The 27,307-nt window shown below is 50.5% G+C and overlaps 1 protein-coding gene across 4 annotated transcripts in view; it reads right to left on the reverse strand.

The window, feature by feature from the left end:
• The window catches only part of SMOC1 (SPARC related modular calcium binding 1), a 156,499-nt gene that overhangs the window by 8,722 nt on the left and 120,470 nt on the right, over positions 1–27,307 (reverse strand). For all 4 annotated transcript variants that reach the window (XM_079913480.1, XM_079913479.1, XM_079913478.1 and 1 more), the window contains exons 8-10: positions 10,714–10,906; positions 10,076–10,158; positions 8,207–8,312 (exon numbers count right to left, since the gene is read on the reverse strand). In XM_079913480.1, the coding sequence (XP_079769606.1) occupies positions 8,207–8,312; positions 10,076–10,158; positions 10,714–10,906 (382 nt within the window). The remainder of the gene's footprint in view (positions 1–8,206; positions 8,313–10,075; positions 10,159–10,713; positions 10,907–27,307) is intronic.

A 27,307-nucleotide genomic window follows, 5' to 3' on the forward strand; every position in this document is an offset into this window, starting at 1 on the left:
TTTGCTGTGAATGAGCCAGCAAACTCCCTCCGCTACCCCAACCCCCAAGTGGCCTCACCATTTAGGGAAAAAGATGTTTCATTACCAAAAAAAAGCCAAGCAGCCCTGTTGAATGCCCACTCCTAATTAAGTGGATTGCAGTCTTGGGCAGGTCCCCCTGGGCACCCTGGACCAATTCCAAGAGAGCACAATTAGTGGATCTGCCAGCAGGACCTCATCTTGACAGGTCTGGCGCAGGGAGCACCTGGGGAAGGTGTGAGGGACCGTCTGCTTCTGGCCCTTGGGGAATCTGCTAGGTCTGTCATAGAAACCAGGCTTGGAAGGGCTTTCAAACAGGCATGGCTCAGACTGTTTTCTCTGCCAGTACATGGTTCTTTGGTGGTTTTAAGCTTCCTCTACTTGCACTGCAACATTCACTCTCGAGCCTGCAGGGTATACCAGGCGGGCCCCAGAAAATTCTCTATCAGGATGCTCGTGGAGCAGCAGGGAGGGTGGCCAGCTCCCTCGCAGGGCACCCTGCCTGCCCTCGCCTTCTCCTACACGCGAGGGAGGACCCAGCTGCGGGAGGAGAGCCGGGAGGGACCCAGGGGAGACACTCCAGCTATTCCCACCCAGGCTTTCTAAGGCGGCCAGGGGAGGGCCTTCCCCCTCGGCCCCTCCCGTGAGGGGGCCACGAGAACGCCCCCGCGAAGGCAGCTCCTCCTTTAACCTTTAGGCTCAGCATAGCGTAATGTCTACCTAGAGGCTGGAATAATAAAACCTCACTTGCTGAGACGGGAAGGGATGAGGTCATCCCGCCTAGACGCCCAGCCAGGAGAGGCCTGCTGCCTCCAACACGTGTTCCTGGGCTCCCGCCTGCCCGCCCAGTTCTCAGCGACTCTGCTGCTGGAGCTCCCCGCACCTTCCCTTGGGCTAGGCTGCAGCAAGAAGCAGCTCTTCTCCCGCGCTACAGCCTCTAAGTGTTTCCTCTTATGCCAGAGAGTGACTGTCATTTGGGGGCTGCTCCGTTTTTCCTCCCTTCCCCGCCTCCTTGTCTGGAGAACTGTGTTCCTGCCGTCCTCACTCCCAGCAGGAGCTCCCCAGCCCAGAGCGCCCATGCTTTCTGCCTGCTACCCCCCCGTATGTCCCCCATACCCCGCAGCCGAGGACACGTCCCAGCAGACGTCCCCCGAGGGCCCTGCAAGCAGTGCCTCTGCCTCCCTATAGCACTTCCCCAACCGGCAGCCTGCCCTGTGGGCCTGCCTCTCCCCGCCCCCGTCCCCAGCTGGCGTGAGGCACTCTGCTTCTGAAATCCTTTGACTTCCAGAATCCCATGCTACCCCCTCCCCAAACATCAGAGCCAGGCTCCACATGTGTAGCTAGGCAGCGCTAGGGTCCTACTCTGGAAGCCAAGGCTTTGTCTAGGCCAAGCGCCAAGTACATTTAAGGCAAGAATTTCTTAGCGAGGGTGCGGGGCAGTGGGGTGGGATCATGGACCCTCAGCAAACGTAAACAAAGCCATAGCCCCTCTCTCTAAAATGCACATGCACCCAGAACTCTGCAGATTTTAGGGGCTTAATGGACTCCCTAAACCTCATCCAAGGTCACGGACTCAAGTTAAGAACCCTCATCTAGAGGGAAGGAGACTCCAGCCATGACCCCAGAAGAATAAGTCTGAACCTTCTGGAAGAAGATCGGGTGAGACAAAAGACAGTAACTGGGAGGGGCTTGGGGGTAGTTTTAATGCTTCCAACAAAGCATACGAGAAAAAAGAAAACTACTGAAGGCATCTGGCTCAAAACGCTGAAAATGAGGTTTCTGGCTTCACAGCGGCCTCGAGTCCCCAAACTACCATGCTTCATGCAAGAACTAGTTAAGCCTGACATTTATCAGGAGTCCTGATTTAGCCAAACCAGTGGTGGGCACGTGTGAAAGAAGACACGAGAAGTCTGTTAACCAAGGAGAAGCTAAGGTTTTCCCAGGGGAGTGCTGGATGGGGTGGGGCAAGAGAGCCTCCCTGAGTCTCCAGGAACCTCTCAAGCAGTCTGTGCTGGAGTCCTTTCCATCACAGCTGGACTCCTCACAATTCACCCCTGACCTCAAAGCCACAGCCCACCGAGCCCTCCAGCTCTGACAGCTTTCTAGCAGGATCCTTTAAAAACACTGGCAACTGGCACTCCCAGTTCTAGGGTTACACTGGCATCAGACTCCCGGCCTCTCTCTCACATAGGCTCACAGAATTGGGATCAGAACCGCTGGAATTCAGAGCTGCTCATCAGGCCAGGGCTGGGGACCCTACGTTAGAGAGTGTGACGGTTCTTTAAGATCACTTAACGGCGATGCCCAGGTCCTTGCTACGGGCCTGCCTACAGACACAATTCCACTTGCATTAAAAGGGCTTATGGGTGTGTAGAGGATCCAGGTTTCCTCGGATAAGGTGTGGAGAGACACAGTGCAAGGCTGGCGTCAGCCCCGCCTCTGGGCTGTTTTGGTGGCCGTCCTGTTGCCTCCCGTCTCCAGGGATGAGGAAAACCACTAGAGCCAGGTCCCTCCCTGGACTGGCCGGGCCCCGCCGAGTCTCCTCCCAAATTAAGAGGCGGCAGGTGCCACCCTTCCCCTGCAGCCCTCTCGGTGTCGCTCCTGCAGCCTCAGCCCGCCGGGCCTCGGCCGCAACGCACAGCTGGAGAGTCAGCCCCTTTTACCACAAGGAAACTGGCGCTGGCCAAGATCTTGGGCCCAATTCCGCTGTCCCAAGCAGTTTTAAACAAGGTGAGGTGGGCTGGCCTGGAGGCACGGGCCAAGCCAAGCAGGCCAACTGAGCGCCATCTGGAGCGGGGTCCGGGCCCTGCCAGCTGTGCGGGGGGGGGGGGGGGGGGGGTGGAGTTGGGAAACGCCAAGTCAGCCGCATTCCAGCCTCCTCCTTGTGAGAACATCAACAAGTCACCGCACTGGGCAGGAAGGAGGAAGCCTCAGACCCACGGTCTCTTCTTGCAGGACCACGGGAGGGGCAGCGAGGCTCGCGCGGCCCAGCCCAGCTCCTCTCAACGTTGACTTTTTCTAGGGTGGAGTGGAGAAAGGAGAGGGTTCCCCTGCTCTAGAGGCTCTGCCAGCTAGGATCTCAGAACTCCCCCTTTGGGACTGATAAATGCTGATGGGGAGGCTGATGTAGCCAGTGGGGTGAGGGGCCGGGGGCGGAACTCTGCCTTCTGGAGCGGGAAGGACCAAGAGCATAATTCAGGGCTTCCCTGGTGGCGCAGTGGTTGGGAGTCCGCCTGCCGATGCAGGGGACGCGGGTTTGTGCCCTGGTCCGGGAGGATCCCACATGCCGCGGAGCGGCTGGGCCCCTGAGCCATGGCCGCTGGGCCTGTGCGTCCGGAGGCTGTGCTCCGCAACGGGAGAGGCCAAAGCAGTGAGAGGCCCACGTACCGCAAAAAAAAAAAAAAAAAAAAAAGCATAATTCAATGATCTAGCAACCTTCACTGAGAACAGCTCTCATCTAATGATACCTGCAGGCCACCCCCTCCCAGGCACTAGCCACAGATGTTTCCATGGATACCCCATTCTACTTTGCCTATTTTTAGATTTGAGCAGCACTGCTTTCCCCCTAAATCAGGCTAGAAGACCAGAAAAGGAAGTAGATATCTCCCTCTTCCACTCCCTACATCCAGCAAGTCTTCAAATCCTATTGATTTCATTACTAAAGCTTCAGTAAATCATCCCATATGCCACAGCTTTAGTCCACATTCTCACCACCGTTCCCTCTGGTGTGGGCTGTAACCTTCCTGCCCCATTTAGCTCCCCTCCCCCCGTCTGGCTTCCGTAGGAAGGCCCATCTAGTCACACGCCTCCCTGTGGCCCTCTCTGGCGCAAATCACAAGACCCAGCATGATCTGGGCTCTGCCCAGCTCTACGGCCTCGTCTCCCACCTGTCCACAGCCTGCCTCCCAAGCTTAAACCTTACTCCTCACAATTCCTTCCACAGACCCTACCTTGTTCTTACCTCGCTACCTCCAGGGTCCCTCTGCTGGGATACCCTTATTCCTGGTCCATCTAGGTCGTGGCATTTTCTCACTCGTCAGTGAAGATGTGGCCTAAATGTCACCTCCTGTGGAAAGCCTTCTCTCACACGCCCTCCCTCCCCTGAGTCCCTGCAGGACTTCATCTGCCTCTGTTGTCACATTGGCTTTACAGCGCACTCACGTGATTACATAGCTCTTCTCCCAGGAGCTCCTCCAGCCCGGAACCATGCCCTCATCCCTGTATGTCCCCAGAACCCAGGACAGAGTTTACGCCACGGGTAAGATGTAAGAGTTTGTGCAAAGCTAAAATCTCCAAGCCTGACAGGTGGTGGTTTGGGGGGAAGACACCCTCTTTTCTGCTCAGCCCAAACATCCTCCCGGTCCCTTCTTCCCACTGTCCCCAAATGGGACTGTTCCCCGCTGGCCCCAGCTGGTGTCCAGCTTTAACTGCCACACCCTGAGAGGACGCAGGAGGGATCAGCTGTGGCTTCTTTGACCTTGCGCTTGCAACCTCAATTCTACCTGAATTCACAGCCAAGGCCCAAACCCAGGGACCCTGGATTCCATAATTCTCTTCGCCAGCCCTGCTCCAGATGTGCTGCCCTGTGTCTTGGCTCTCCCACTGTAGAAGGCTGCCTGACCAGGGGCTGTCCACAGGGTGCCCAAGTCCCTTGGTCCCAGCCAGGGCGCCGTAAGGCCCTGGTGACAAAGAAGCATTACAGTGAACTTCAGGGCTAGATCTGGCCTCATAATTAGTCTTGAAGTCGTTGCTGGAGCCTCTGACGTGTGCCAAGAAAAAGAGGCCTTATTGAGACATCCCTCTCTGTATCTAACAGGGATCCATCCATCTATCCACCCATCCTTCTGGCTATTTATTCATTTAACAAATATTTACTGAGCACCTACTGTGTGCCAGGCACTATCCTGAGTTCTAGGAATACAGCAGGGAAGAAGGCAGAAAACGCTCCTTCCCTCGTTGAGTTCAATTTTCATTGGGTAGCGGAGACAGATACAAATAAACAAACCAGCAAAACATCAGATAGGGATAAGCACTAGGCTGAGAATTAAAAAGCGCTGTTGTGGGCTTCCCTGGTGGCGCAGTGGTTGAGAGTCCGCCTGCCGATGCAGGGGACACGGGTTTGTGCCCCGGTCTGGGAAGATCCCACATGCCGCGGAGTGGCTGGGCCCGTGAGCCATGGCCGCTGAGCCTGTGCGCCCGGAGCCTGTGCTCCGCAATGGGAGAGGCCACAGCAGTGAGAGGCCTGCGTACCGCAAAAAAAAAAAAAAAAAAAGTGGTGTTGTGATAGAGGGCGACAGGGCTGCTCCTTTAGTTTGGATGGTCATTGAGAAGATGATATTTAAATGGAGCAGTGGGGCTAGTCACGGGAGGATGGGAGACTCACATTCCAGGCTGAAGGAGCACCTGGCATGGAGGCCCTGGGGCAGGCAAGAGCTTGGCCTGTTTGAGGACCTGAGAAGGACCAGTGGCTGGGACATAATGACAGGAGGGAGCAGCATATGAGAGGAGGATGAGCGCCAGCAAGACCATCCTGCACGGCCAGTTCGTGGTCAGAGTTCGGGCTTTTTGCTTTTTCAAAATATATTAGGGAGACCTGAGAGGGATTTAAACTCAGTAAAACCGGTAACCCTGGCCAGCCACCTCCCTGCATAACTGATTCTTTCTCCTTCTCTCTGCAGGCCCACTCCCTTGATTTCTAAACTATTTCTTCATACATCTTGTCTGTCTTTTGATTACAAGTCTACCCTCCAGGTAACACAATTACCAAATGCAGTTCAAACCTTTCATTCTCATCAAAACCAAACATGGTCAGGCTCACAGAGCTTGAAATGAAAAACATGTTTAGGAAAGAACTTTTTTTAAAATTTCTCCCAACATTATATTATACCTAAAAGAGGTTTTTGGAAACCACAGCAACAAAAACTCCCTTCCCTAATGACACACTGGGATTAAAAGCATTTACGAACTTCTTAGTTTTTATTTTCTGTAAAAATGTCTTCAGCCTGCTGTCTGAGGGTCAAGTGTCCATCCGAACTTGCCCTGGCAGCGGGCCCACCTGTGATTTTGGCCTCCCGGCCCAGGACCTAGCTGGGTTTGGTCCTTTCCCTGGCACTGAAGGCTGCCTGGATCCGAGGCCAGGCCGGGCTCAAGGGCTGCGCTCCCGCAGAAGCAAATGGGATGGAGGGTGAAGTCCTGTCTCCTTAGAACCCAAGTAGAAGCACCAGGCAGGCTCCCTGAGCAGTGGGTCAGAGCCAGCAGCCCTGGGGATTTGTGGGTGGAAAGCACCCAGACCTGGAATTGTTAAGGCCATGCCCCTTTCTCGTTTCTTTTTTCCCTCTCTTCTAAAAACCATAAATAGCTCATACCCATTTCTGCATGAAACAACAGGTATGTTTTCACATTCCAAGCATAAATCACAACAAGGCATATAATACTGAATATGCCTTTTCATAATTTCCTCTCCCTCTTCCTGGAGGTTCGGACACAGCCCTCTCGATTTTAGACTTCCAGTTGCTGAGCACCATGGGCTGCCTCTGGGCAGTTCTCATCTGCCGACCTGTCAGACCCTGTCTCCATCTTTTCAGACTTATTGCTGTGCTCCTCCCAGGGGAGGCCTGGACCCTTCCACAGGGTGAGCAAAACAGAGCAGGGCCAGAAACCAGCCTCAGAGCTCACAGGACCATGGGGGTTGCTGAGAGCAAGCTCCCTGGACGAGCAGTTTCCTAGAGTGGCAACCCACAAGGCGGCCACTGCACTCACTGTGATGTGACATAAAAGTGGGTTTTCAGGATTGCTGTCCTAGTCTGCCTTGGGACACAGAACCACTGACAGCTGTGTTGGGAGTCCTGGTGCCCACCCCAGATACACGCCCTGCTATTGTGCTGATGCAGTCACGCTGGGGCCCTTCCACCAGCCTGGGGGCCTGGGCCTGTCTCGTGGTGGCACTCCTTGCCTGCCCTCTGACAGCTCTGCCTCTGGGGAGATGCGGAGGGACTAGCGCTCCCTCCTTGGTGAGCCACATAAGCTGAGAGTCAGGCTGCCCAGCCCTGCCAAGCACATGGTACTTCCCATTGCTAAGGAGCCAGAACTCTCCCTGCCTCCCGCTCTGGCTTCATAATGGGAAGCACGTCTCACAGGCCCTTTGGGACCTGCATCCTCTGTGTCATCTACCACCACTGTCATCTCCTCCACCCCCTCCTCCATCCACCCCAGCTCAGCCATACTGAACTTCGGACGTGCACTTTCCTGGGGTCACAATGTTCTTTCCTTTTTCCTGGAATGGTTTCCCTTCTTTTACTAGCTGAGTCCTACCTATCCTTCAAATCTCAGTATCACCTCCTCCGGGAAGCCTTCTCTGACTCCTCCAGACTAAATTAGCAAACGCTTCTCTGTTCTTTCACCTCGGTTCTAGCACTTACCACACAGTTTGTATCTTTCTACAGCCTAGTATCCCCATTAGGCTGCATTCTTTGAAGGCAGAGACATGCCTCGCATCCTTGGATTCCCAATCCTTAGCCCAGGGCTTGGCGTGCCATGCACGTTCAATAGTTCTGAGCAGAGGACAGATGAATGCATGCGTGCTCCGATCAACTGACCCAATGGGTCCAAATTAGTGAGCGCCGGCGATGCTGGTCGCTGGGGAGCGTGTACCTTTTGGCCTTGGGTCAGGACTGCCTCGGTCAGCACATCAGCTCCTGAACTAAGCTGGACTTGGCTCTGGCAGTGTCCAATCCCACTGCCCAGAGTCCCTTGGGATTCTCAGGAAGCCAAACTGGCACGCGGCTCCTGCCTTCTCAGAAAAGAAGAAAACCACCAAATGCTCTGGACTCCCTCCCTGCCATCCCTGTTCCCATCGTATGCCCACCCCCCTTCCTGCCATTCTGGACTCACTCCAATGCATCCATTTCTGAGACTGAAGCGCTGGAAGTCTCCAGACACTCCCGGACTTGCCTATAATCAGGTAACTACAAGCTAGAGAAAAGCAACTCCCAAAGACTAGAAAGGGGAGAGGGGCGGCGAGATTTGGGGTGGAAGGTGAGACAAAGTCACAGCTACGCGGTTTCAGGAAGAGGATCAACTTCCAGCTCTTGTTCTACCCACCCCTCCCCACTCTCCCAGGGACCCGCAGCATCTGAAAAGTCAGGGGCCCCGTGGTCCCACTGGGCCTGAGTCCCGCTCGCATTCTCACCTCCCACCTCCAGTGGGCGCTGCTGAGTTAATGGCCTGCACCATATCAGTGGTGAGAGCATCCAGCAGGCTGGTGATAAATTCCATTTTCTTCCCTTCTGGACAGCCTGAAAGACAAAGTGAGACTTGAAGGCAGATGCCAGGTAAATGATCAAGTAAACAGCCTCCTCAACTACCACTGTTTCCTCAACCTCTCCAAGTCCTTCTTGTCCAGCTAAATCCACTTTGGGAATTGTCCACAGCTCAGATGATTCTCGTAAACCTCCATAGTTCCTCTACCCACAGCCCGCAAGGGACCAATCGACCAAACAGATAATAATGCTCTCCATGTTCTTCCATTCCTCAAAGCTTTTGCTGAGTATCAACTCAGGCACTATGCTAAATGTTAGGGATATTATACACACGGTTCTTCCCCTCGTAAAGTTCACAGTCTACTGGGGAACTCAAGCTAGTTCTGGTACAGGAGGACGGAGCGACTCTAGCAGCAAGGACCAGGTGCTGAAGGGGCACAAGGAATGCAGAGAACTCCAAGGTCAAAGTTGCCTCTAGTAGATCTACCTGTTTACCTATCCAAGAACCTCCTCCTTTTCTCACATCTCTCCTCAACCAGCTTAGATTATAATTATCAACCCTCCCTTATAAGTACTCTCAAACCCTTTGTCTCTCTATTCCGCACTGTGTGATTCCAGCAAAACCCCAGGCGTGGATGAACCTTCTCACCGATACGCCTTCTCCAAGTCTACACCCCCATAGCTGAATAGCGCCAGCGTAAACACCACCACGCAACTGGAGAGACGGTTTTCCTGCAAATTCATGACTACCAGCCCCAAATGGGCCCTCAACACTGCGTACGATCCTCCTCTCTGCAGCAACTATTTCATTCTCTGCTCTCTGCAAATCCCCTAGGTCTCCGGTTAAATGCTACCTTCTCAGAGAAACCACAGATTCTTCCTGTCCTTCTCCCAGCACCTCACTCTTTCCCTTCAGAGTACCTGTCACCACCTTTTATCTCTGTTTGGATTCATTTATTTGTATACTGTCTCCCCCACAAGACAAGCTTCACTTCGGTTTTGATCATTAGACGAACCCAGCGCCTGGCACATAGGGGAATCTCAAGGGACATTTGTTGAAGAGATGGCTAGAAGGAGGGACCCTGGTCTCTACGACTCCATTCTCATGACAGAGTGACCTACAAACCTCACTTGGGAACCCCTAGACTTTCAGGAGCCTCTGTTTTCAGTCCTCCTTCGGAGTCCTGATGGGGAATAGTAGGCCCAGCTCCCACCAGCACTGACCTGCATCTGTGCTGATTAAGACTACAGTGTTCTGGGCCATCAATATTTAGTACTCTTATTGTAACTCACTGGTAGAGAACACTATAAATAAGACAAACCCAGCCCAGCAGCCATTTAGAGGTGAGCCCTGCCTGCGAGCCTTGTGTCATACCCCAGTGACAGTTCTGGGCCACCAGGAATCATTGCCCCTCAGGACAGCCTTTCCCTGTGAGCTGTCTTCTCTTTGCAGCCCTGGGGAAAAGGGTCCACGGCCCCCAGATCATTTTCCCAGTCACCCTTAGAGAAAGAACTGTAGAGCTTTTAAGGGTACGATTTTAACCCAGTGACTACATTTTAAAGATAAAAAGGTAAAAGCAAGGAGGAGAAACAGTGTGCTCAAGAGCACAGGACTAATTAGGAACACATCCCAGACTGGATGCAGATCCCATGGCTCCTGCGACGCCCCTGCCCAGTGTCCCCGCTCCACCTTACGGATGGGGAAGCAGACCCAGAGGAGGGCGCTGCTTCTGCATGATGAGGGGCTGGAAGAACAGGAAGAGGTGAAGGCACCAGCAAGGGGTAGTGTCGTCTCCCACCTGGCAGCTCCCTGTCCTTGAAGGGGTCGTCCACCTCCGCACTCTTGGCCCTGGCGTCGCTCTCACAACTGGGCATCACGTAGCTGAGAAGAGAGAGATGCAGGGGGTGAGGAGGGGCTGGAAACTGAGCTGATTTCAGCTCCTACTCCCAGCAATGATCTGTGTGGTCTCGAAGCCTAGATCTCCCAGAGCTGGCAGCAGAATATCTCCTGGACTGTCTAGCAGCTACAAGGCAATCCCAGCGTCAGTGTTCCCACAGAGACATGTTCAGGCATCTCATCTTAGTCAGTCTAGTAGAGCGCTGTTACCTTATGTCTGCACACAGGATCTTTTTGATCCATAGAACCTAGTGACTCAGGCAGGGCAATCACCTTCTCACTGGTGAACTGAGGTTCAGAGAGGTTACCTACTTTCCCAAGGTTGCCCAGCTAGGAAAGGCCAGACCTGTGACCAGAATCCAGGATACTGGGACCTCATCTGCCCACAAGCAGAGATGCTGCTCCCCTAGTGCCTCGACGCCCACCAGGCCAGGACAATAAAGCCAGGAGATGTGAGGTGACAGCGTAACAGGAAGCTGGCTCTCCTACCCCAGGCTTCACCTGAGGGGTGAGGGGCAGGACGGGCTCTGGGGGACTTACCGTGTGGAGGTCCCAGGCAGCGGACGCCCCGTGTCCACCAGCACACACCAGCAGTAGCCAGTGGATTGGTGGCACTGCACTGGCTTATAGAGCCCCCCGGGGGCACACTCGGGGATGACAATGCCCTCGCGGGGATTCTGCCGGGCCTCTTCCAGGGCGCTCTGTCTCTCCTGGTCACAAGAGTGAACTTTCTCTGCAAGAGAAGACACAGCCTGTGGTGATTCCCACTCCTGTGCCTTCCCTGCCAGGACCTGGCCTGGCCCTAGGGAACTGATGGCTGGCTGGTGAATCACCAAGGGGAGCTGTGTCTCCCACACCAGCCCTTAGTGAGGGGCTGGAGGCCCAGAACCTCCCTGCGGCCCCCTAGAGGCGGGGGCAGGAGCCTGGCTGCCCGGCGAGCTGACAGCTGATGCAGGAACGCCCGTGTGTGTGGACACTCTCCCAAGCCCAGACGCAGCAGGACAGGGCCAGGCCACTGTCCTCAGGGCAGGGAGATGCTCTGGTGCTCGGCACCCAAGGGGAGCAGAAACAAGGCCCAAACCCACTCCCTTCCAGGCCTCCAGCAGGGCTGAACGGAGCTGAGCTGATTACACAACACTGCTTCCATCCAGTGCGAGAGAGAAACAGGCCCGCGGGAAGGTGTCTGTACTCAGCGGCCTCACAAACTATGTCAACGTCTCTGAACAGCCAAACCTGGTTTCTCCAGAGTCAGGCCCAGGCTGAGGCAGTGCACGGTGTCCTGTGCCAGGCCTGGGGGCCTCAGACCCACACGACCCCTGACCAGTTAACCTGCCTGACTTCCCTTTCTTGTTTTTTTGTTGATTCTGTGGGGATTTTTTTTTCTTTTTTCTTTTTAGCTATTAAAAATAAATAGCATTAAAATAAATAAATAAATAAATAGCATTAGGTTCCTTTTCTTGTTATAAAGAAAAATTTGAAAAAACCCTAATTCCACCAAAGTTAAACACTACTTGCCCTGGACCTCTTCTTTTCCATGTACACATACATAAATACATATGCACACATCTACTGTTTTTTGTTTTTTTGGGTTTTTTTTGGCGGTACGCGGGCCTCTCATTGTTGCGGCCTCTCCCGTTGCGGAGCACAGGCTCTGGACGCGCGGGCTCTGCGGCCGTGGCTCACGGGCCCAGCCGCTCCGCGGCATGTGGGATCTTCCCAGACCGGGGCACGAACCCACATCCCCTGCATCAGCAGGCGGACTCTCAACCACTGCGCCACCAGGGAAGCCCACTGGGGGTTTTTTAACAATAAAAGGGACCACATCATATACCTGTACTATCACTTTTTTGATCTACGTATTTATCTCTTTATTTATTTACTTTATTATCACTTTATTTCTTTCATGAACACTATTCCGCAACTTTCCCCTTGAAGAAGATGACAGGAATCGTCTTGGGTATCCCATGATATTTTCACAGTGTTTTACAAAAATACCATTCCGAGAGCCAGGAGTTTGGTATCAGCAATGTGGAGATTCATCCTCCTCACTGAACAACAGCACAAACGATGAAAATACAGAAGCTCAGCTCTGAAGGAGCCAAACCCTTTGAAATAACGACTCTGGTAATGATACACATATGAACCGGACAGATGTTGAAGCAGACTGTAGGTGCACACAGAGACGCATGGCAGCTCCATGCTGTCTTAGAGGGAAGTCAGATGATGGGAAATGATTTTTGTCTCACTCTGAGGAAAAATGCTGAAAAAATTCTCATTGCAGGGTGAGGGAATATTCCCTTAAGCGCATAAAAATATCTGAGAGTCAGGGGACAGGTATGAATAGTACATTTGCTATTAAAATATAATACTGATCTGGAAAATGCAAAAAGAAAAGAACTATTGTTTTCATAACGCAAACACAGTGAAACTAAACAGAATCTCCTTAGCTAGAGGAACAGCAGTTTAAAACAGTTGACAGGCACTAGACTCGAGATTCTGAGCCCAATTATAACTACCACCAGAACTGCTCCTAAAAGGCAGCTTAGGAAAGAGACATAAACTGATTGGAAGAGGGGGGTCCATGGGGAGACCTGGCCTGAAGACCCAGAATTTTGAGTTCGGCCGCTGGCTGGAATGGAGCCTGGCACCTTCCAGGGGATTACGCAAGAGTTTTTCAATAGCTCTCCCAACCCCAAGTTGGTAACTTTCTTTTCCTACCTCATAGTTCATGCCACAGAAAAAGTGACAGAGGAGAAAAACCAAAGGAAAACAGCTTTTTACCGGCACCGCGTTCGTGTAACAATGTCTGACAGAGGCTTTAAATTAAGATCTTCCAGGCCAACATTCTAAAGCCATAAATCAGATAGAAAGCGAGATGCGAACAGAGGTGGAGAAAGCTTCCCCAGGGACAGAGCAAATGATGGACCTGACTTCACAGCATTGGGGATCCTGAAACTGCGGGCATGTGGAGACCAGCCAGCCGAGGAGAGGTGGGAACCTGTGGTTTGGGGACTGTCGACAGATTTCTGGAAGTCCTTGAAGGCTGTTCTGAAAGGTTTGTAGCCCGCTTCCATAGAGGTTGCACGGAGTTCCACGGAGGATACTACAAACCATACAAACGGTGACGCTCGATAATTTGGAAAAACTGGGGGTTAGCGTGGAATTGGAGAGAAGGTGAAATGCAGGGTTTCTTGTCTTTATCTGCTTGCTTATTACTTTATGACGATCCCTGCAAGTTCAAGTGCTCCTCTAAGAAAGAGACAGGAAAGGTTTATAATCACAGCACCAACTGTTTGTGAAGAAAACACAGAGAGTTTGTCTTCCGACAGAGACAAAAATCTCCCCTAAGAGCCTCTTTATACTACTAATAGTCAAAGCAAATATTCATGGAGGAGCAGGAGCCAGGCAGGCGACAGACTAGGGGCTTTACTTGCCGAATCTCTTTGTCTGTGTGAAGTAGGCACCGTTATTATGCCCATTTTGTAGACAAGGAAGCTGAGTCGTGGAGGGATTCATGAATTTTCCCAAGTTCACTCACCCCGGAGACAGGAGGGCTGGGGCCCCAGTCAAGGGCTTCTGACGGTCAAGCCTGTCTTGCTGAACTCTAGACAGAGGTTACTGTCTCTAATTATTTGCTTTCGGGGAAAAATACATTTATTTTTATGGCGTGAAGATCCGCCAGGCCAGTCGCTTTGTAGACGCCCCAGATCTGCTGCATTTGAAAGCAGATGTGTAAAAACATGTACTTATCCATGTGAAACAGCACTGCTTCTTCTGAACCAACGACTTTCTCAGCCTAAGCACACTCCAAACCTTGCACCCTCGTATTTTTCCCTCTTTGCCTCGGAACTGGAACACCTAAGGCCAGGTTTGTAACTCACCCACCATTTACAGACAGTCACATGAATAATAATGGCTAACAGCTACCTGAGCATTTATGGTGTGCCCAGCTCTGTACTGGGCACTTCCACTAGCTCACTTCAAACTCATCACAGGCCTCTAAGAAAAGTGTTATTATTATCCTCACTGAGCAGACTGGCTGTGTGATTTCCTCAAGGTCAATAACTAGGAAGTGGCAGAGCCTGGATTCCAGCCCAGGCAGTCTGCTCCCAGGCCATGGTCTTTACCTCTCTTTAATATCAGCTCTCACTGCCATGTGCTAACCTGATTTTTAATCTAACCTATGTTTTTCTTTTACTTGGTGTGGTAGATCGTTACAAAATGGTACCAGTGAATTGCACCTCCCTGTATTCAGGGTAAACCCCTCCCTGCTGACTCTGATTTGCTTTGACCAATGGAAAGGACGGGGGTGACAGTGTGTGGTTTCCAGACCTCGGCCTGAAGAGGCCTTATAGCTTCCACTTTCCCTTTCTTGGAATCCACCCTTAGATCACCACATAAGAAAGTCAGTCCAGCCTCCAGGAGGATGAAAGGCCACATGGAAGAAAACCAGAGTGGCTCAGCCCACTGCCAGCACCAACTTCCGGGCGTGTGCGTGAAGTCATCTTGGACACCCCAGCCCAGCTGACCCTCCAGCTGGACAAGTCCAGGAGTCAGTGCAGGTAGAATCAGTCAAGGAACCACCCAGCCAATCCACAGACACATTAGAAAGAATAAATTATTCTTGTTGTGAGCCACTATATTTCTGGGTGGTCTGTTACGCAGCAATAGATAACCGAGACACTTAGACTTGCTCAACTCTTTATCAATTTACCCCGTAAGTATTTCTGCAGCCCTCTCAGACCCTTCAGCCAATCAATCAATCAATCGACCAATTATTCCTTCAGTGCTTCTCCAGACCTCATGCGAATACTAATCGGTACATACCAGGGGGCATAAGCTTATTCTGTATCTGAGGACCCAGAAGCCAGCCCCATCCTTAGGGCCACTGTCACCCTCTGCCCTTCTCAGTCACCTCCCAAATGAATCTTAAAATTCACAACTATCAGATTTTCCAGATACCAAGAAGGCACCTTCCAGAATGCAAGCCAGGGGATCTATTTCAAGGGCCTCTTCATGACCACTGGTTCAGAGAGGAAGCTCCTCAGAAGTGGATACTCACTGTTCTAAAACATTCAGCCTCTGCTCAGGGAAGTTCAGGGGAAGATGACAAGATTAGAAGGTCTGGCCTGATAACTATGAGAATGGCCCGGGACCATCTGTAAATACTTGGAAGACATACACAGCGGGGGGACAGGGAAATATCAGGGCTGCCCAGGGCGACACGGGAATACCTAGCCACACATTCTTACACACCCATGCACACCCAGCCCCTCTAATCCTGTTCCCAGAACCAGTGAGAGCCGGTTCACTCCCCACCTGGCAGTGGATGGTTTAAATCTCACTCACCAATCTCTGACTGCCCGAGAGAAGAAACACAACAGAAAAGTAGCCTGTGGAAGGAATAAGAACGTGGTCCAGCCCTTGCCACCGGAAAGCACACAGCCCTCTATCCCAACAATCACACGGCAGCCGAGCAAAGCAGGGCTAAGTCCGGGTGGGAGTGGGCAGGGAGGGGGCCCGGGGAGAGGGAGACCGGGCTGAGCCAGACAACACAAACCCTGTGTGCAGGCCCAGGGCCCGGGTTCTCAGGTGTCCAGCCAAGACAGGAGGAGCGTGGAGGACAGCCCCGTCTGCTACGGCCAGCCCCTGCCTCTGTGCCCTCAGTGACCTGTGGTAATTAGGAGCAAAGGAGAGCGTGGACAACCTCAACCCTCAGCTAATCCCCAATTTTGATTTTAGCCCACAGTTTATCCTTTGTTTCTGGAACTTTTTCTACTTTATCATCTGTTTCTTTTTTCTTCTTCACTTAAGAAAAAAAAATGTCCAACAAACATAAACATTAAAAGATTTGAGTTTCAGGTCCTTGGACTGGTCTTTCTTTCTGGCTGCGGCCTTCCAGAGGAGGAGCTGCTGCAGGACGGAGCAGACAAAAAAGCTGGGATGCTGGGTAACCCAACACCTGAGTGAGCAGGTCCTGGTGAGCCAGTCATATCTTGAACTCTTGGGAGAAAGAGCAGCGGAACCTTATGGTGATGGAGGCCAGGGAAGACGGGAGGAGAGAAAAGGCAGTAGTCAGAGAGGATCACTAGCAGTCAGGGTTCTCCAGAGAAACTGAACCAACAGAAAAAAATAGATAGATGATAGATAGATAGATAGATGGTAGATAGATTTAAAAAATATATATATGGGTATGGATGTATATGGAGAGAGAGAGAGGGCTTCCCTGGTGGCGCAGTGGTTGAGAGTCCGCCTGCCGATGCAGGGGACACGGGTTCGTGCCCCTGTCCGGGAAGATCCAGCCGCGGAGTGGCTGGGCCCGTGAGCCGTGGCTGCTGAGCCTGAGCGTCCGGAGCCTGTGCTCCGCAACGGGAGAGGCCACAACAGTGAGAGGCCCGCGTAGAGCAAAAAAAAAAAAAGAGAGAGAGAGCGAGAGATTTATTTTAAGGAATTGGCTCCAGGCTGGCAAGCTGGAAATTCAGGTAAGAGTGATGGGGCAGTCTCAAGTCCAAAATCAACAGGTCAAGCCAGCAGGCTAGAAACTCAGGCAGGATTTCTATGTTACAGTCTGGAGGCAGAATTCCTTCTTCAAGAAATCTCAGGTTTTGCTCTTAAGGCCTTCAGCTGATTGGATGTGGCCCACCCACATCACAGAGGGTCATCTGCTTTACTTCAAGTCAATTGATTATAAATGTTAATCACATCTAAAATAATACCTTTGCAGCAACGTCTACACTAGTGTTTGACCAAACTGGCTACTGTGGCCCAGCCAAGTTGGCCCCTAAAATTAACCATCACTAGGTCCCTATGAAAAATGAGACCAAGAAAAAAGCCCAGTCTTACAGAAAACCATACACAGAGAAGCTGAGAAGAGTCATAGGTCATAGAGACATGAATTGGGAAGATGCCTTGATGAATGATGCCATCTTCCCAGAGAAAGAACCAGAGGCTCTTCTCTGAGTGGCGGCTCAGTTGCTAATTAAGGGCAGCTTCTTGGGCTGCCCTGACTAAGCATTGCCTATACTACAGACAAGGGAAGTGGGATGCTGACAGGGCTGAGGGCAATGTCCTGAGAGAGGATGGTACTCCTGGAGTCTCAGATCTAACGTGGGATCCTGAGTAACAGAGGAGATAAGGCCAACAGAGAGGATGCAGAGGGGGTCAGGGGCCTTCCTGGCCCCAGGCTCTCACACAGGCTGGTACTGGGTGTACGCTGGTACCATGGCAGGCTCTGGAGAGGTCAGAAAAGTTTTGTCAGACGTAGCAAGAAGAAAGAACTAACCACAAGATCTTAACTTACCCTCATTCCGGGCCTCCTCCATCCCCAAAGCTTTCCCTGGGGGGTCCCACCTAGAGCAAAGCCTCTCTCTGCTGAGTCTGAGTATCTGTTCCCCTCCTGGACCCCTCACCCTTAGCACCAGGACTTAACAAGACTGCAAGCTATCGCATACTTCCTGATCCTTCCCCACACCCATCCCTGACCTGCGGCGCCTCACTCATAGGAGAACCACAGGGTCTTGGGTATAAAGGATCCACAGAGTATTTAGCCCAAGAACCCCTCTATTGCTGAATCTCTGCTGTTCCATCTCGAGCCACAGGATTCTGTTCTAGCCTCTGACACTTCAGGGTGGGACCACCCACCTCTGAGTCAAGGCCAAGTCATGGGGGATGAGACCACAGAGGCCAGAAAAAGAAAATGTGTCCCTTTGACTCATCCTGGGAAATGCCACATTCAATCCTCAGACCATCCGGCACTAGATTTTCTTAAGGGAAAAATCAATACACAGTTACCCGCCTGAAAAACAAGAGGAGCTTATCTGTGTTTCGTTGCAAAAGGAATCATCCCACTGGGCCAAGAATATTAAGGGAAACACTAGCGTTGTGTCGGCTACAGTTACCCTGAAGCCCCTTCAAATACCTCACACCCACTTAGCCTCTTATCAAAAATGAATGAAATGCTGAAGGATAACCCAAAATAACAAGGCTTCTGTTAAAAACAACTTTTCCTGAATCACAACATGAAATTCCAGAGGCGTAAGAAATCACACGGCTCCTGCCTCGGGAGCCTCTGGGTCGGCGTGAGCGGCGTGCGCTGTCGGGACAGTTGCAGAGAATCTGGCCGAAGAGGAGACTGCAGGAGCAAAAGGAGGGACCAGGGGGACCCAGCCTGAAGGCACTGACTCCCCTCTTTTTGAGGGCTTGGCCCAGGGACTGGACACGTGGTCTCCAAGGAGGAGATGCTGCAGAGTGCATGATCTTGGGGAGTGATTCACAGGACATCACTGAACAGCCCTTTCTGTTCATTTGACCACACGGGGTTCAGCACCCATCCCCTGGAACACTGCTTTTCTGCCCTCCCGTCATGTCTGGCACCAAGCGGCCACTTGGCCATCACCAATCCCCAAGTCTCAGAGTCCTCCAGGGACTCTGAGAAAACCCTGAAGAGGAGGGGACCTCAAAGAACCATTCCTCAGGGCTCCCTTTGGAACAGACAATGGTCAAGAAAACAGAGGTCCTGTCAGGGCAGGGAAGAGGCAGCCTCCCTGATAAACAGAACAAAGTCAGTCCTTGAACTTGTGCTCAGGTGTGCATCAAGTAGGGGCGGAGGGAGTGAGAACAGAAACGGAATATGCACAAATTTACAATGTCACCTCTTCCACCGGAATGGGTTTCTCCATTTAATTTAATCTGAAGGCCCTTTTCCCCATAGAGTAGGCAGGCAAATGATGTGAAAAAGATAACATCATCACCCAATCTTAACCTACAAAGGGACCTTGGACCACGTGTCTGGAGAAGGGCACCCCTTCTGATGAGCTCACTGGCCAAGTGAAGAGATGCTGTTCAGCTCTGGTCATGGGAGAAATGAGGATGGTGTGAAAGCTCAGTCGATGGCTGTTCCCAAACACCAGGGGGAACTCCAGCGGTCAGAGGGAAGAGCTTCTAGGAACAGGAGTCAGGGTGAGATGGGGATAACTGGGCTTCCTCGCCAAGGCTGAGAACAAGAGTAAGCGCCTAGCACTCCTGCCCCTGCACACTCCAGCCCAGGCCTGGCACGTGGGAGTTTCTGTCACTGCTCACGGAAGTCAACAACGATCAGAATAGAGGCAGAAGAGCTCGGTGATCAAGAGCGCGGGCTTGGGGCCAGATGGATCAGCCTCCACCGCTTGTTAGCTCTGTTTACTTTAGCTCTCAAGTCCCTGTAAAGGTAGGGTAACCACAGCACAGGCCTCACAGGGCCATTGTGAGGATGAAACACAATAGTATATGTAAAGCATTGAACCCAGGGCCACAGTTAGTTGATAAGTGGTAGGTTATTAGCTGGTCTAGGGTAGCAGTGTCCTCAGTCAATGTACAGCAAACCCGGCCTTCCTGACCCATCCCCGTGAATGACCAGTCTCTCAGGTGGACTGCAGGGATGACCTGCTCTAGGTACAGGCAATGAGGGGCACACTGTCTTTAGTTTACCTAAAAAAATAATAACATAACTAAGAACCAGTCTACTTTCAAAGATCACTATGTCAGCAACTCAAAACAATGTCTGTGAGAGAATATCCCTCCCCTCTGGGGTGGACCGCGCCTCCGCCCCTGTCTTTGACACACCACTGCCTGATGGTCAGCTCCTTCCTTAGATGCTCCTTCTGTTTCTTTCCTTGGTCCCCTTAGCACCAAGTAGAGGCCTTGGCACACGAGAGCTATTGATGGGCCTGTGGCCCTGGGCAAGGTCCTTGCTAGTCCAGGCTCCTTTTCCTCAATTAAAATGAAGTGGTGGCACATATGGTCACCTCACCTTTGACAAAGGACGCAAGAATATACGATGGAGAAAAGACAGCCTCTTCAATAAGTAGTGCTGGGAAAACTGGACAGCTACATGTAAAAGAATGAAATTAGAACAATTCCTAACACCATACACAAAAATAAACTCAAAATGGATTAAAGACCTAAATGTAAGGTCAGACACCATAAAACTCTTAGAGGAAAACATAGGAAGAACACTCTATGACATAAATCACAGCAAGATCCTTTTTGACCCACCTTGTAGAGAAATGGAAATAAAAACAAAAATAAACAAATGGGACCTAATGAAACTTCAAAGCTTCTGCACAGCAAAGGAAAGCATAAACTAGACGAAAAGACAGCCCTCAGAATGGGAGAAAATATTTGCAAATGAATCAACAGACAAAGGATTAATCTCCAAAATATACAAGCAGCTCATGCAGCTCAATATTAAAAAAACAGACAACACAATCCAAAAATGGGCAGAAGATCTAAATAGACATTTCTCCAAAGAAGATATACAGATTGCCAACAAACACACGAAAGGATGCTCAACATCACTAATCATTAGAGAAATGCAAATCAAAACTACAATGAGCTATCACCTCACACCGGTCAGAATGGCCAGCATCAAAAAATCTACAAACAATAAATGCTGGAGAGGGTGTGGAGAAAAGGGAACCCTCTTGCACTGTTGGTGGCAATGTAAATTGATACAGCCACTATGGAGAACAGTATGGAGGTTCCTTAAAAAAACTAAAAATAGAACTACCATATGACCCAGCAATCCCACTACTGGGCATATACCCTGAGAAAACCATAACTCAAAAAGAGTCATGTACCACAATGTTCATTGCAGCACTATTTACAATAGCCAGGACATGGAAGCAACCTAAGTGTCCATCGACAGATGAATGGATAAAGAAGATGGGGCACATATATACAATGGAATATTACTCAGCCATAAAAGGAAACGAAATTGAGTTATTTGTAGTGAGGCGGATGGACCTAGAGTCAGTCATAGAGAGTGAAGTAAGTCAGAAAGAGAAAAACAAATACCGTATGCTAACACATATATATGGAATCTAAAAAAAAAGAAAAAATGGTTCTGACGAACCTAGGGGCAGGACAGGAATAAAGACGCAGACGTAGAGAATGGACTTGAGGACACGGGGAGGGGGAAGGGTAAGCTGGGACGAAGCGAGAGAGTGGCGTGGACATATAAAATAGATAGCTAGTGGGAAGCAGCCGCATAGCACAGGGAGATCAGCTCGGTGCTTTGTGGCCAATTAGAGGGGTGGGATAGGGAGGGTAGGAGGGAGATGCAAGAGGGAGGGGATATGGGGATATATGTATACGTATAGCTGATTCACTTTGTTATGCAGCAGAAACTAACACACCATTGTAAAGCAATTACACTCCAATAAAGATGTAAAAAATAAAATGTAAAAATAAGATGTAAAAAATAAAAAATAAAATGAAGCGGTGGTACTGGAGGCTACGGTTCCCATAGCCCAGAGCTTCCCCACGGCTCAGAGGGGGATCCAGCTCAGCCTCCCCCACCCCAGGGGAGCCCAAGCACCAGCAAGTGGCTGAGTGAGGTGCAAGGCTGCTGGGGGCCTTCAGATTCGCCCCCATGCCTGGCACCCCTCTCCACGGTCATACTGTGTCCAGCCGTCTGTGGCTCAGAGGCTCCCCCCAGAACAAAACTAACAACGCCTGCCCCACGTCCCCGAAGCACCCACTCACAGGAACGTTTGCAGGGGGCTCTGTAAATAGGGCACAGTGTTGGGATGAAGTGTAGTGGGTGAGGGGGTGTAAGGGACAATTACAAACCAACCAGCCTGTCTAAATAATTTCTCCCTGGGGCACCTAAAATGGCCATGCACTGTTCACTGTTGTCTGAAGCAGTGACCTCGTCCTTCCCACACAGACAGAAACGGAGAAGTGGAGGAAAACAAGATATTTCTTCTAGGATGGATTGTCCCAATATAGTATATAGGCATTTTTTTTCAAACTTTTCCCCCAAAGCATCACTGACTCACATCCACTCAAATTTTAGAAAAGGCTCCACCTCTACTGACTCATGCCATTAAGTGAGCTCATATGACCCTTCCACCAAAAAGAATACGAAACGCTTCAGAGTGGTTTCGCAGGGACAAGTACTGAGAAGTGGCAAGCTGGCGTCTTTCTAGTTTTTCTCAGTAACTTTGTTGACCTTGACCTGATAAGCTCTGTCCTTTAAGGACAAGAGCTAGCAAATAAAAATTCAGGCGAGAAGGAAGGAGGGGTCACGGGCCAAGGCGGGGAGATGGAAGAGATATATTTTAATGTGTCAAATAAAGTATCATAACTTCACACTTCATCCCCCAAACAATAATGTTGCACATGTGAGTGTGTTAGTAAGATATATACCCTGTTTACTTCCAAAGCCATTTTACAAATAAACACAGAATGAGGACCCTCGGACCAAAGCAGCGATAGTAGTTGCCTTCTAGCAAAGTGGCAGAAGCCGATTACAATACCTCGGCAGGGCCTTCAGTTAGGTCTTTTTAGCAGCAGAGGCCAAAGGAGAACATTGGGATGTGGTGGGTTTGCCCTTAACGCCACAAAGCATACATACTCAATAAAATCTTTGCTGGTGGAGCAAGTTCCAGACCCCCCCAGCCACCACTGCACCTCTGTGTTCCAAGCAGACAACATGGGGTGCAGGAGCAAGGCCACAGGGAAAACTAATTTTAAAACCAGGTTAAGATGGACTGTGGAGCCAGGCTCTCTGAGGCCTCCAGACGTGTTTCAGCTCCTCCTGGCAAAGGGAGAACTTGAGAAAGGCCTTTGTTGCCAGGGAGAAAGCCATAGGGATGGCCACCCATGCCTGTCCCCGACTCTATTCTACTGGCCCTGGTGGACCAAGACACCTGCATAAGATAGATGGGCAGACGTCCAGAAGGCCAGTGATAGACATAAACACCAAGGATCTGTTTTTATACAGGTATTTTAAATGCACACGAGCCCAGCCCCATCCGCGGCGGCTAACGTTCGTGGATGACTCGTTCTTCCTTCCAGCCACGTTGTGTGTGAGGTTCCAGGTGGCTGTGAGGTATTTGCTTACAACAGCTACCGCTGGTTTCCCTGAGAACTGTTTATTTTTCCAGGCCTAAGGTTATTACATCACCCCGCGGTTTCTGGGCAGGCCAAGAGCACTGGTTTGGGGGGTGGGGGATCCAGCCAGGAGGTGCTGTTGCCTCTGTGACCCCAAATCCCAGTCCTAGCAGCAGCCAATCCAGCAGGAGCTTCCAGGTGAGGGAGGAGCATACAAAATGTGACCAATGGGCCCAGAAAGCAGGCCTAGAAGAGCGCCGATCCGAGCCTGGCAGGTCAGGACAGGAGCCTGTAAACAGCTTCCTTGTGATGTAGATGGTGAGAGAGGCAAACACTCTCACTTACCAGGGGGACAGGGGTCACTGTCATGGCAGAACTTATAAGAAATGCATCTCCACCTTGTGTCCCCGCTGATGGCTTGTTTGCAGGGAGCAGAGTTACCACCAGCCGCTGCATTCACAGATCTACAGAAGGAGGGTCTGCTGGGCAAGGAGGTAAGGAAGGAAAGCCGTGGTCCTTTTGGATTTAACCCACAGGGCCAGGTTCTAGGGCTTCTTGGAGTCCCAGATCAGATCGTGAAGGAAGTGAACTAGAAAAGATGGAGAGAAAGGAAAGAAAGAAATGGGAGGGAAGAAGGGAAGTCCAGTGACCTCAGGGTGGCCACAGGAGGGAACCAGGCGGAGACAGAGGCAAGGGGCCTTCGTACATGCCTTGAGGGCATGGTTTGCGATAAGAAAAGAGTGAAGGCTCACGCGACCACATTTCCTGGGAGATGGCCTTTTCCCAGAGGAGAAAGCACAGAGTTTTGTCATACAGAAAGAGAGAAAAAACAAGACTTCTATCAATCACAGCTGTGGGAAGGTGCCGGCATGTAGTAAAATCCAAAGCAGTAAGATACGGATGAAGGATGAGATGAAGCCTAATTATTGTCATTTCCTTAATCTCTTTACTCTCTTCTCTAAGATGTATTATAGATGATTACAATGTTTTGAAATTCTAGTTATATTGAGAAATGCCTTTGTCACTAGCCCCTGATACCAAAAACTCAGCAAGAGTTCCTGTTTTCTTATAAAAGCAGAACAGAGTCTCTGGCCAGCTTGCATAGGAGAAGATGCTGTCTCTCAAATTCTAGGATGTTCGCCGCCAGGTGTGCTGTCTGCCAGGTTGCAAGAAGAAGTCCTGGTACAATGGAGGCGAGAATCAAACAGAAGTCCAACAGGCAAACCTGCTGCCGCTGACCCTGCCACATACTCAGAAGGAGATACTGACCATGATGAACACATGACAAAGCCTTAAAAACGAGGGCCAAAACCTCCAGGAGGAGGGAAGGAGACAGGATAAGTCTGCAGGCATGTGTGTCATGTTATTGCAACACTTCAGCTGCCCAGTGGAACCTTTCCAACATCAACAGTCCCCAGGCCAGAAGACAAACCTGGCGTCACAGGGTCTGAGTGTGAAAGAAGGATGTTTGGGGTGTAAAAGAAACTGGGATGCCTTTTTGCCTCTGAGAGAGAGAAAGCTGAGAAGAAGAGCTCTCACTCAGTTGGCTCTCAGAGCCCCACTCCAACCTCCCCAGAGGCAAGGGCAGAAGCTCTCCTGGACCCAGAATCTTTCATTAAACTCTAATGGGAAAGTGTCCCAGGGGCCTGACTCAGAGGCTCTAGTCCATACCAGAACCAGCCGCCCGGACCCAAGTTAACATACAAGTCTACTGACTTCTCATCAGACCAAGTGAGATCATGTGAAAAGTGGCTAGCACAATACATCAGGATATTCCATTGAGTTTGTTTTCAATAATTCACGTACACCTACTATGTGCCAGGCATTTTAGATACATTAAATTCTCAGAAAAATTCTGCAAGGCATTAATGATTTTAACTAATAAGTAAGGAAATCAAAGCTCGGGGTAGTTAATTAACTTTCTCAAGGTAACCCAGCCTCTCAGTGGGGAGCAAGCATCAGAAGCCAGGTCTATAGGTTTGCCTGATACCAAAGCCCAGGCTTCTACCATTACGTGGTTGATCTCATCTACGTACGAAAGATTCCCTACCCCCCACCTATGAAGGCCAAGCCTCAGGATGCTTCCTGGGCAACCCACTTGTGAGAGCACACCCAGGACAGGATGTTAAAGCTCACGTGAGAGCAGAAAGTGCAACGTGAGCTGCCTAAAGAGTTTTGCGCTGATGCAGGCTTCCCCAGGCATGTCAGGAAACATCTCAGGAGGCACAGTCCCTACTTCTAGGAAAGGGGCCCCAAAACCTGAGAAAGACACACACCCCTACACACGCTCCCACCCAAATGCTTCTACTTCAATCTTATATAACGGGGCCAGCAAACTTTTTTTCTGTAAAGGATCAGATCATATTTTAGGCTTTGCAGGCCAGACGGTCTCTGTCACAACTCTTCAACTCGATGGTCGCAGCACGGAAACAGCCATAGACAGTATGTAAAGAAATGGACATGGCTGTGTTCCGAGACAACTTTGTTTGCGAAATCAGGCAAGCGGCCATTTGCCAACCTCTGTTACATGCCTATGTGACACAGTGTCCCTCACAGCTAATTACATCAAAAAGGTTGACAGGCACTCAGTCAGTTTTACCACCTGATCATGATGGAGAACGTCCCTAGTTTATTAGAAAATGCCTATGGTATCAACCTCTGATAATGATTGCTGGTCTCAGTTACTCCCAGGGAACCTTTAGCTCTCCTCCAACTATCCTGTCCTATACGCTAAACTTACAGACATAACTGGGGCAAACCAGGAAAAAATAAAGGTGGCTGGGTGCCTCTCACAAAAGGAAGGGGATTGTACCTGCCTGGAAACCATTTTTCAATATGATCCCATACTCATGCAATTGGAAACTACACAAGGGAAGAATGAGTGGGAAGGGGAAGGACTTGAGCGGAAGAAACATCACCAAACTTGACACTGCCTCTTTACTATACACAGAGAATGCAGCCCAAGAAGATAGGCGCTCTATTCCCAAAGATAAATCATTTTCTCCAGCCCCACCACTTACTAGCTGTGACCCAGGACAAGTTACTTCCTCTCTCTCATCCTTTGACTCTTCATCTGTAACATGGGGATAATAACAATACTTATAGGGTTATGGTGACACTCAAATGAGATAACACATAACTGATACGGACTAGCTATGATGACACTGATGATTCTGACTTTACTGATGATGATCTTTTCTCCTCATCCTTCTCCAAAGCAAACACGTTGAGCTAGATTCGCTAATAGATATAACAGACAGGCAGTAAAGCCCTTGCCTTCACAGAGTATAACTTGGGTAGAGAAATTAACCACTGGTAGGCGGAAAAAGATCATGGAAGCAGTTGCTAAATGTCAAACGAATGCTTCAGGCAAAAGGTGCTGTGTAATTTCAGAGAGAGCTCTCCCTCTTCTCTACCCCTTGGTCACCGTATGAGAATTGAGCCTCCTACTGGGGCTCTGCAGACCTGCTGGGGGCTCAGGGAATGCGGGGACCTTTTGCAGATATCACTTCCAGATACCACAGGCACCAAAACCACTTCTCTTTGACTTATCATATTTGCCTAACAGTGAAGGGAGAGTGGAGGAAGGATCTAAGAAGCTTCCTAATAGATGTTTTTGCTTAGGGTGACAATCACAAATGCTTTCTCGATTGAAGAATTCTCACTAGAAGAAGTATCGTTAATAGTCCCATTTTCCCTACCAATGATGATGATGATAATAAATACAATTGTACCTACAATTTATCATGCACATACTATTTATCACTTAGCCAGACATTGGTTAAGTACCATACAGACTAACTCAGTTAATCTTTACTCACCGTCCTTTAAGGGAGAGATTATGATCCTGGCTGAGAACTGAGGCTCTGTGGGCGTGGCCGGGGCAGGGGTGGGGCAGGCATGTAACTTGACTGGGTCACTTACTAAGTGTTGGAGCCAGAACGAGAACCCCTGTTTGCTGATTCCAAAGCCTGTGTTTTAACCATGGCACTGTTCTGTCAAAGACTCTGGCCCACGGGACGTCACATGGGCTCCTTCCCACCCCAGCATCCCACACCTCCTCCAGCTTCTATCAAACAGGGAACCAGACACACGCCGAGGTACTCAGCAGAAAAAAATCAACCAGGGCTATGTGACTTCACCTCATGGTCTAAACCATTCCGTGCACTCCAGTCCCCATGACCTTTAGGACAAGGCTGGCATACTATATAGATAAACCAAAAGGGGGGCAAGGACAGCACACTCGTTCATTAATGGT

The sequence above is a fragment of the Stenella coeruleoalba genome (genome assembly GCF_951394435.1).
Source record: "Stenella coeruleoalba genome assembly, chromosome: 2".
Lineage (NCBI taxonomy): Eukaryota > Metazoa > Chordata > Mammalia > Artiodactyla > Delphinidae > Stenella > Stenella coeruleoalba.